The sequence below is a fragment of the Carassius carassius genome, unplaced genomic scaffold (genome assembly GCF_963082965.1).
Source record: "Carassius carassius unplaced genomic scaffold, fCarCar2.1 SCAFFOLD_74, whole genome shotgun sequence".
Taxonomy (NCBI): Eukaryota; Metazoa; Chordata; class Actinopteri; order Cypriniformes; family Cyprinidae; genus Carassius; species Carassius carassius.
The window spans coordinates 254,479-265,698 of NW_026775070.1; the positions used below are offsets into that span (position 1 = coordinate 254,479).

The following is an 11,220-nucleotide window of genomic DNA, read 5'->3' on the forward strand; positions in this document are numbered from 1 at the left end:
AGAGAGAGAGAGAGAGAGAGAGTGTGTGTGTGTGTGTGTGAGAGAGAGAGAGAGAGAGAGAGAGAGAGAGAGAGAGAGAGTGTGTGTGTGTGTGTGTGTGTGTGAGAGAGAGAGAGAGAGAGAGAGAGAGAGAGAGAGAGAGAGAGAGAGAGAGAGAGAGCGGCAGTTAACCATCTTCTGAGAAATGAATAAATAAATCAATCTCTGTGTTCTCTGTTTGCTCTTTTTCAGTCAGAGGAACAACCCTTTCAACCAAACAGTCACAGACTCTTTTCAAATACCTGGTTTTGGACATAAACTACAGCAGGTTAAACTAGAGGCACATGGGAATACAAAAAGAAAAGAAAAAAAGATAAATCATATAGATTTAACTGAAGTTCAACAGTCAAAACAGTCAAACTCCAGTACAAGTAAACAAGAAGACAAGCAGCTTTGTGTTAGGGTAATATCACCGTGCTGGTTTGGGTCAGAACAGTACCAGCTGTGTTCGGGGCAGGCCTCGAGTGAAGTAGGTGACTGGATAAAACAAAGAGTATCTATTTTTCAATCTATGACTTGACACATGATTAAATCTGGAGTACATTTGGGGGACCAAAATATATACTTTGTTGTAAATTGTTTACTTATATTACAATTCTGTATTCACAAATGTAAAGTTTTGACCCCAGTTTGATGTTCAATGTATACAGAGGTCTTCCGAGATTTTATGAAAATTATGAGTAGTGATTAGGCCAAGAAATTTGATTTGTTTATTAAGGTTGTGATTGATTTGTAAGGTTGATTTGTTTATTAAGGTTGTATTAAGGTTGTGAGTAACAATTGAAAGGTTGTGAGTTCGAGTCCCGGGCCGGCAGGAATTGTGGGTGGGGGGAGTGCATGTACAGTTCTCTCTCCACCTTCAATACCACGACTTAGGTGCCCTTGAGCAAGGCATCGAACCCCCAACTGCTCCCCGGGCGCCGCAGCATAAATTCTGAGTATGGGTCACCGTACTTGGCTGAATGTCACTTCACTTTCTTCTTCTTTCTTTCTTAAAAGTGTGATTTTGTTTGAACCCCTACATTGTTTACGGTTGAATGTATTTTATTTCTCGAAGGCGTTTTGTTTCTCTGTCATATTATAATAAATATGAATATCTCAGTCAGTGAGGACTTAGTCTATATTATTGGTTAATGTTGAAACGCAAAGTAATTAAAAAAATGTGCAAATGTGATGACGTCAGGCCAGCAGGCGGCGCTGCGGCGTGGCATCACGTGAGCAGATACGCAGAAGGAGAAGAAGCGTGATGGGCGCGTTAGCAGAGCCAGCGCTAATAATGAAGAAATAACATAACGTGCACGGAATAAGCAGAGCGATCACGGCGCTTCGTGGAAGATATCGCGCTTCTGCAGTGGCGATTTGACCGCAGGCTGAGAACTAAGACGGAATCATGGCAAACGACGAGACGCTGCGCTCGCTGATGTTCACGCTCAGTTACGTGCTGATGAAGCGGCGGCGTGACGTCACCAGCGCAGACGCGCAGCGCAGACGCGAGGTTGAGCGGCGCGTCGCGCACAGACGGTATTTCCAACAGAGACACAAGAGGATGATCATGGTGAGCGAATATTCAATTCTTCAATAAAGTAAAAAGAGGCTTAAAAAACACGGTCAATTTAAGAAAACAACTTCCTCAGTTTGACCAATATATTACACGTCCAACACAGAAGAGCGTTGCAAGTAGCATACATCCAAACAATGTGCAATTTAGTCACTTTTTATTTTGTATATTAATTACCATTTGTATATATGTATTTAATATAATGTATTTATGTATGTATTTTTAATTGTAAAACCATGGTTAATTTTTGTAAAGGAAGTAGACAGCTTAGTAGACCTCTTTTCCTCGCTTTTAAATGGTTTATAAATGCGTGCGCGTTATACATTCATTTCGAATTAGCGGCAATTGGCAATCCGGCGTCAATTGCTTGAATGGACAAAAAAAAACAACTGATATTAAATACAGACCTTTTATTAACATAACGAATAAAACCCATACTCAGAATTAGTGCTCTGCGTTTAACCCATCCACAGTGCTCGGCTCGCACACACACCTGGAGCAGTGGGCATCATTTATGCTGCGGCGCCCGGGGAGCAGTTTGGGGTTCGGTGTGTTGCTCAAGAGCTCCTCAGTCGTGGTTTTGAAGGAGGAGAGAGCGCTGTACAGTCACTCCCCACCTACAGTCGTGACCAAAAGTTTTGAGAATTACATAAATATTGGAAATTGGAAAAGTTGCTGCTTAAGTTTTTATAATAGCAATTTGCATATACTCCAGAATGTTATGAAGAGTGATCAGATGAATTGCATAGTCCTTCTTTGCCATGAAAATTAACTTAATCCCAAAAAAACCTTTCCACTGCATTTCATTGCTGTCATTAAAGGAGCTGCTGAGATCATTTCAGTAATCGTCTTGTTAACTCAGGTGAGGATGATGACGAGCACAAGGCTGGAGATCATTATGTCAGGCTGATTGGGTTAGAATGGCAGACTTGACATGTTAAAAGGAAGGTGATGCTTTAAAATCATTGTTCTTCCATTGTTAACCATGGTGCCCTGCAAAGAAACGCGTGCAGCCATCATTGCGTTGCATAAAAATGGCTTCACAGGCAAGGATATTGTGGCTACTAAGATTGCACCTAAATCAACAATTTATAGGATCATCAAGAACTTCAAGGAAAGAGGTTCAATTCTTGTAAAGAAGGCTTCAGGGCGTCCAAGAAAGTCCAGCAAGCGCCAGGATGGTCTCCTAAAGAGGATTGAGCTGCGGGATCGGAGTGCCACCAGTGCAGAGCTTGCTCAGGAATGGCAGCAGGCAGGTGTGAGCGCATCTGCACGCACAGTGAGGACAAGACTTCTGGAAGATGGCCTGGTGTCAAGAAGGGCAGCAAAGAAGCCACTTCTCTCCAAAAAACCATCAGGGACAGATTGATCTTCTGCAGAAAGTATAGTGAATGGACTGCTGAGGACTGGGGCAAAGTCATATTCTCCGATGAAACCCCTTTCCGATTGTTTGGGGCATCTGGAAAAAGGCTTGTCCGGAGAAGAAAAGGTGAGTGCTCCCATCAGTCCTGTGTCATGCCAACAGTAAAGCATCCTTACACCATTCATGTGTGGGGTTGCTTCTCATCCAAGGGAGTGGGCTCACTCACAATTCTGCCCAAAAACACAGCCATAAATAAAGAATGGTACCAAAACACCCTCCAACAGCAACTTCTTCCAACAATCCAACAACAGTTTGGTGAAGAACAATGCATTTTCCAGCACGATGGAGCACCGTGCCATAAGGCAAAAGTGATAACTAAGTGGCTCGGGGACCAGAATGTTGAAATTTTGGGTCCATGGGCTGGAAACTCCCCAGATCTTAATCCCATTGAGAACTTTGGGTCAATCCTCAAGAGGCGGGTGGACAAACAAAAACCCACTAATTCTGACAAACTCCAAGAAGTGATTATGAAAGAATGGGTTGCTATCAGTCAGGATTTGGCCCAGAAGTTGATTGAGAGCATGCCCAGTCGAATTGCAGAGGTCCTGAAAAAGAAGGACCAACACTGCAAATACTGACTCTTTGCATTAATGTCATGTAATTGTCGATAAAAGCCTTTGAAACGTATGAAGAGCTTGTAATTACATTTCAGTACATCACAGAAACAACTGAAACAAAGATCTAAAAGCAGTTTAGCAGCAAACTTTTTGAAAACTAATATTTATGTAATTCTCAAAACTTTTGGACACGACTGGACAATTCCTGCCGGCCCGAGACTCGAACTCACATGGATTGCAAGTCCAACACTCTAACCGTTAAGCCATGACTTCCCCGTTTACTGCCAATATTAGAATGTTTTTAAAATGAATAAGAAAATAAAATAGGCCTAAATAAATTACAGTTTAAATAAGGTAAAACCATATAAATAAGAAACGAATATAAAATAAAAACTTAAGCTTACTAAATAAAAACACTATAAAATGGCATTTATTAACAGTGCTTCCAGAGTTTTTTTTCTTTTGGGCTGCGGCTCGACGTCGCTTCCTCCTCATTCTGTTCTCTCTCTTCTCTCACGGGGTTCCTACTGAGGACGACCGTTTCTTGGTCTCTGCAACAATCGGGTCGTAAACACTCCGGTAGCGCGGGGAATCATATTTATTTTAAGGGGGTCACACAGGGGTGGTTCTAGGGTGAGTGGAGATCCGGGGCTTAGCCCAGAAAAATCCATGTATTTGACTTTTTATTTTAATAAATCAGAAAGATTTACCTTGTTTAAAATATACAAAAACATTAAAAACATTTTGTCCATCTCACTTTTTTTTTTTTTTTGTCTCTGTTTTCTTTTCTTTTCCAATCAACCCTGACTGGCTACACTCGTCCTGGTAGAACAGGGATAAGAAGCAAACATTAAGCAGTGCACTGACATACTCTTACTCTACAAAGATATACCAGTCAAAGGACTTTATCTCTCTGTTTATGTACACTTAAAGCCAAGTATAATTATAAACGCAGGGCTCTATACACTTATATTTTTGAAGGAGCACTTACACAGCACTTACAAATTGCATAAATAATCTTATGAGGCTAATGTATCAAATATTAAATTTGGAATACAGAAATATGAAATTATGAAAAAAATTAGAATGGTACTTTGCCACTAGGTGGCGGCATGCCACTGCCTTAATGAGTGAGTCCGTCAGTCATTTAATCAATGGATTCGTTTGAAAAAGTACACTAAAAGTTACTCAAGCAAATTTATTCAGTAAACACCGCTGTGTGTTGCTGCAGAGTACAACAACATTATTTGTTTGAAACCATTTCCTTTGCGAAATATGTCTTTTTTTTTTATTATCTTATTTATTGAATTGTTGCCCTGACACGAAAAGTCTGCCACAGACCGTGCTAACCAAACATTATAACCGCTCTCTCTCTCTGTGTGTGTGTGTGTGTCCTAAAGACTGTGCTGCGTAACCGTTAACTGTTAGATGTTCAAAATGTAAAGTTAAATCAGACACAATTTAAAACCGAAAAATAAATATAATACTATGATTAAAAGTTACAGATACCTGAAGCTGTTGTATCTTGGCGTTCAAGTGTTGGCTGGGGGTGTTTTACTTCCTTTTTTTTTTTTTTCAAAAAAAATTCTTCTTTTTTCAAAAGAAGAATTTTGAAATATCCATTTTAATTTTCAAATAAATTGATCTAGTAAAATACTACACGCCAACAAACCGCCTGCCTCCAAAAGATCTCATTTCATTGGCTGGATCGTACAGACGCTCATCGATGGTTGGCTAGTTTCCATGTCAGTCAGAAGCACTAGACTCAGTGGGCGGTTTTCGTCGGGTGTGAATGAACGCGTAAATTGACAGACACTGTAGACGTGAGAGTCGAGAGATATTTATTTATTCATTTATTTAAATTCTAATATAAATTACTTAATTGGGCATGAAAACTCATGATGGCATGGTGGTAATAAAAACATTCGGGGCTTTACTGAAAACATTCGGGGCTCCAGCCCCCTTAGCCCACCCCTAACGCCGCCCCTGGGGTCACACACCGGACGAGAAGCGCAGCGCCACGTCTTTAAAATCCAATCACATTATTCTCTACGAGTGTAAGCACACCGACGGCGTCCAGCTCCGACTCAGGATGCTGTTCAAATTCCTGCCGCGACACAGAGCGCCATCTGCATAGTTTTATATTAAATTAGCTGGAAATGGAAATGAGCTCATGCGTATAGAATGTGCGTGTCCGGTGTTCGATACCTCGAGATGTACCGGCACGGCACAGCGCTTCTCGTCCGCTGTGTGACGCCTTTAGATGAGAAATATGAAGCTCTGCCAGAAGCTCATGCGCGAGACAATATTCCTGGACCCGCGCTACCGGAGCCGGAGTGATTACGACCCGAATGTTGCAGAGACCAAGAAACGGTCATCCTTGATAGAAACCCCGTGAGAAGAGAGAGAACAGAATGAGGAGGAAGCGACGACTTCGAGCAAATGTTTTAATATTGGCAGTAAATGTTCTATGTCAGGTTAGTTATGTTAATAACATCTTATAATATTAGTCAAGTCAAGTCACCTTTATTTATATAGCGCTTTAAACAAAATACCTTGCGTCAAAGCAACTGAACAACATTCATTAGGAAAACAGTGTCAATAATGCAAAATGATAGTTAAAGGCAGTTCATCATTGAATTCAGTGAAGTCATCTCTGTTCAGTTAAATAGTGTCTGTGCATTTATTTGCAATCAAGTCAACGATATCGCTGTAGATGAAGTGTCCCCAACTAAGCAAGCCAGAGGCGACAGCGGCAAGGAACCGAAACTCCATCGGTGACAGAATGGAGAAAAAAACCTTGGGAGAAACCAGGCTCAGTTGGGGGGCCAGTTCTCCTCTGACCAGACGAAACCAGTAGTTCAATTCCAGGCTGCAGCAAAGTCAGATTGTGCAGAAGAATCATCTGTTTCCTGTGGTCTTGTCCTGGTGCTCCTCTGAGACAAGGTCTTTACAGGGGATCTGTATCTGGGGCTCTAGTTGTCCTGGTCTCCGCTGTCTTTCAGGGATGTAGAGGTCCTTTCTAGGTGCTGATCCAGCATCTGGTCTGGATACGTACTGGATCCGGGTGACTGCAGTGACCCTCTGATCTGGACACAGACTGGATCTGGTGGCCACGGTGACCTCGGAACAAGAGAGAAACAGACAAATATTAGCGTAGATGCCATTCTTCTTATAATGTAGCAAGTACATCGGGTGTTATGGAAAGTGTTCCCGGTTCCGGTTTACCTAATTAATGCAGCCTAAAAGTCCTTTAACGGATTTGGATATTAAAAGCATATTAGTATGTTATGTGTAAGCCAGGTTAAAGAGATGGGTCTTTAATCTAGATTTAAACTGCAAGAGTGTGTCTGCCTCCCGAACAATGTTAGGTAGGTTATTCCAGAGTTTAGGCGCCAAATAGGAAAAAGATCTGCCGCCCGCAGTTGATTTTGATATTCTAGGTATTATCAAATTGCCTGAGTTTTGAGAACGTAGCAGACGTAGAGGATTATAATGTAAAAGGAGCTCATTCAAATACTGAGGTGCTAAACCATTCAGGGCTTTATAAGTAATAAGCAATATTTTAAAATCTATACGATGTTTGATAGGGAGCCAGTGCAGTGTTGACAGGACCGGGCTAATATGGTCATACTTCCTGGTTCTAGTAAGAACTCTAGCTGCTGCATTTTGGACTAGCTGTAGTTTGTTTACTAAGCGTGCAGAACAACCACCCAATAAAGCATTACAATAATCTAACCTTGAGGTCATAAATGCATGGATTAACATTTCTGCATTTGACATTGAGAGCATAGGCCGTAATTTAGATATATATTTGAGATGGAAAAATGTTAAACGTGGCTTTCTAAGGAAAGATTGCGATCAAATAGCACACCTAGGTTCCTAACTGATGACGAAGAATTGACAGAGCAACCATCAAGTCTTAGACAGTGTTCTAGGTTATTACAAGCGGAGTTTTTAGGTCCTATAATTAACACCTCTGTTTTTTCAGAATTTAGCAGTAAGAAATTACTCGTCATCCAGTTTTTTATATCGACTATGCAATCCATTAGTTTTTCAAATTGGTGTGTTTCACCGGGCTGCGAAGAAATATAGAGTTGAGTATCATCAGCATAACAGTGAAAGCTAACACCATGTTTCCTGATGATATCTCCCAAGGGTAACATATAAAGCGTGAAGAGTAGCGGCCCTAGTACTGAGCCTTGAGGTACTCCATACTGCACTTGTGATCGATATGATACATCTTCATTCACTGCTACGAACTGATGGCAGTCATATAAGTACGATTTAAACCATGCTAATGCACTTCCATTAATGCCAACAAAGTATTCAAGTCTATGCAAAAGAATGTTGTGGTCAATTGTGTCAAACGCAGCACTAAGATCCAATAAAACTATAGAGAGATACAACCACGATCAGATGATAAGAGCAGATCATTTGTAACTCTAAGGAGAGCAGTCTCAGTACTATGATACGGTCTAAATCCTTACTATGTTTCTTATTTGTTTGGGTCCACAGTTTGCCGATTTCAGGTTTCTTTTTCAGCCTATACATGGTGGTATTTTTATTTGTTATTTTAATAAAAGGTCTGTATTTAATATCAGTGAGCCTTTTTTTGTCCATTCAAGCCAATTGCTGCTAATTCGAAGTGAATGTATAACGCGCACGCATTTTTAAGCTATTTAAAAGGTAGGACTGTCCTTGTAACTGCCCCACTTTATAGAAACAGACACCATATTGTACACTAATGATTCAGGAAACAGTCCTTGTCCTCCATAAAATGCGCTGCACACATCTGAATATTTGGGTTGAACTGTTCTGGAACAGTGTCATAAATACAACATAAATACTTTTTGAAGACCAAAGTATTTTTACTTTCAAAATGAAACGCACAGCGTCACCACGACATGATGCCAGCAGCAACAGAGAGAATAAAATTTGCTCCTTCTTTCTTTGCGTGAACATTTGGGCGTCGTTATGCAGCTCTTCCCACATCGTGACGTGTTTAAATGAGGAGGCGTTTTTAGGTGGGCGTGGTTAACTATTAACTTTTATAAAGAATATATTATTGAATTTGAGTGTTTGCAACTGTACATATCTTCTTTAGGCACCAAGAGCTTGTTACACTCCAAAGAGGAAGAAAAAAATGTAATTGTATCATATGAACCCTTTAAAGAACAAAGCATTAACACGTTAGACTGCACCCCATAAACACAATCAAGTCTAGAAAAAAAAAGTCAACCACCCCTTTAATATTGTTTACATTTATTTTTAATTAAATACTTCATTGATCATGCCTGCAAAAATTCTATGACCTTTTAATACTTCATATAATCTGAATACGAGACGTTCTGTACACCTGAACTGTGCATGTGACTCTAACAGAGCTGTCTTCCTCTCGCAGATGATGATCGCTCAGACGTCTCGACCGGTCAGCGGCCCGCCGGCGCGCCCCACACGGGTCTGGAGCAGCATCGAGAGCACCGATTGGTGGGAGCGTGTGGTCATGCGGGAGTTCCAGCCCTCTGATTGGCTGGAGAAGTTCCGCATGACTAAAGAGACGTTCTTCCTGCTGTGTGGGAAGCTGAAGCCGCGGCTGAGCCGTCAGGACACCCGTCTGCGTCCGGCGCTACCGCTGGAGAAGCGTGTGGCCGTGGCTCTGTGGCGTCTGGCCTCAAACGTGGAGTACCGCACCATCAGCGCTCTGTTCGGCGTGGGACGCTCCACCGTCTGCAAGTGTGTGAGAGACGTGTGTCACGCCATCGTGCTGCTGCTGCGACCGCTGTACCTGCGGCCCCCGAGCGAGCAGGAGCTGGAGGACGCCGCCAGACTCTTCTCCACCCGCTGGGGCTTCCCTCACTGCGTGGGAGCGGTCGGCAGCCTCCACGTGCCCATCATTGCACCATCCAGCAACACCAACAGCTACTGGAACAGCCGCGGCTGGCTGTCGGTGGTCACGCAGGGCGCGGTGAACGGTCTGGGGCAGTTCTGGGACGTGTGCGCTGGGTTCCCGGGCAGCACCGAGCACTCGGCCATCCTGCAGAACTCCACGCTGTGGGCACGCGGCTGCGACGGCTTCCTGCTGCACGAGCCACCGCTGGACTTCATGGGCCGACCGCTGGGCTTCCTGATGCTGGGAGACGCCGGATACCCGCTGAAGAGCTGGCTGCTGAAGAGCTTCCCCGAGTCCAGCGTGCTCACAGAGAGTCAGAGAGTGTTTAACCGGCGTCTGGAGCGAGCGCGCGGCGTGGTGGACGAGGCCTTCCTGCGGCTCCGAGCGCGCTGGCAGTGTCTGCTGAAGAGGAACGACTGCCGCATGGACGTGGTGCCCACCATGATCCTGGCCTGCTGCGTGCTGCACAACGTGTGCGAGGTGCACGGAGACGAGTTCATCGAGCGCTGGGAGGAGGCCGTGAGGACCGAGGAGAGTCCACAGCCCGCAGACGAGGTGTCGCCCGCCGCAGACGACCGCGACGGAGAGGAAGTCCGAGCTCTGTTCTGTCAGTACTTCCTGCAGCAGGAGATGCAGCAGCGGACGCTTGGTGTCTGACGGGGATGTGCTGCAACGCTCTGGCTGTTCTTCTCCTCAGTTTTGTGCTGTGTGTTTTCCAGAACTTGATCTGATCTGTTCACTTCAGACAGATCTGAATGCAGAACATCACAGTGAGAGTAATGAACTGTAAAGAAAGACACCAAATTAATCACACTGAATCAATCACACTGAGACTCAAGTATCCTGAAGAGAAGAGAAAAGATCCTGAAGATACAGATGTTCTTCTTCATAAAGACTGTACATCTCTGTACTAGGGCTGTGCAAAAAATCGAATGCGATTTTCATGCACATCTCATCAGTAAAGACGCTCCTGTAATTAGTAGTATATCTCCAGCACGTGCGTTCAGATCAGGGTTGCCAGGTTTTTACAACAAATCCTGCCCAGTTGCTTCTCAAAACTAGTCCAAAACTAGCCCAATCGCGCTTAGAGGTGGTTCCACGATAAAAATTGCTTCCCGGGGTTAAAATATAAGTTTTTTAGCAGAGTTTCCTTGGTAAAAATTCGCATTTTAGTATTGGGGTTGCTTCGACCTGCGGACATGAAAAACAACCTCAGACTTGGCAACACTGGTTGGCATTTACTACACCGAGCCGTAATTCACTGACAATCTACACAAAATCGACGTTAAAATCGCAGGCGATTGTTTGTCGATTTTGAAAACGATTTTGTGTTAGTTGTCGGTAGACTACGGCTCTGTGTAGTAACTGCCGCTCCACCTGAACCAGTGTTGCCAAGTCTGCGATTGTTTTGCATATCCACGGTTTGAAGCAACCCCAATACCAATAACGTGATATTTAGCCCCTAAAATGCGAATTTTACCAAGGCAACCCTTCCAAAAAATGTATATTTTAACCCCGGGAAGCAATTTTCATCGGGGAACCTCCTGGAAACGCGATTGGTCTAGTTTTGGACTAGTTTTGAGAAGCAACTGGGCAGGATTTGTTGTGAAAACCTGGCAACCCTGATCTGAACGCACGGGCTGGAGAAATACTTCTAATCACAGGAGCATCTTTACTGATGAGATGTGCATGAAAATCGCATTCGATTTTTTGCACAGCCCTACTCTGTACTGTGCCTTCTATTGCTGTA

At 43.3% G+C, this 11,220-nt stretch overlaps 1 protein-coding gene across 1 annotated transcript; it reads left to right on the top strand.

Annotated features, from left to right (window-relative positions):
* The first annotated feature begins 1,248 nt into the window (after positions 1–1,248).
* Positions 1,249–10,265, top strand: LOC132134580 (uncharacterized). The gene is made up of 2 exons (XM_059547113.1): positions 1,249–1,594; positions 8,982–10,265. The coding sequence occupies exons 1-2, from the start codon at positions 1,430–1,432 to the stop codon at positions 10,125–10,127; spliced, it is 1,311 nt and encodes a 436-aa protein (XP_059403096.1). The 5' UTR covers positions 1,249–1,429; the 3' UTR covers positions 10,128–10,265.
* The last annotated feature ends 955 nt before the right edge of the window (positions 10,266–11,220 follow it).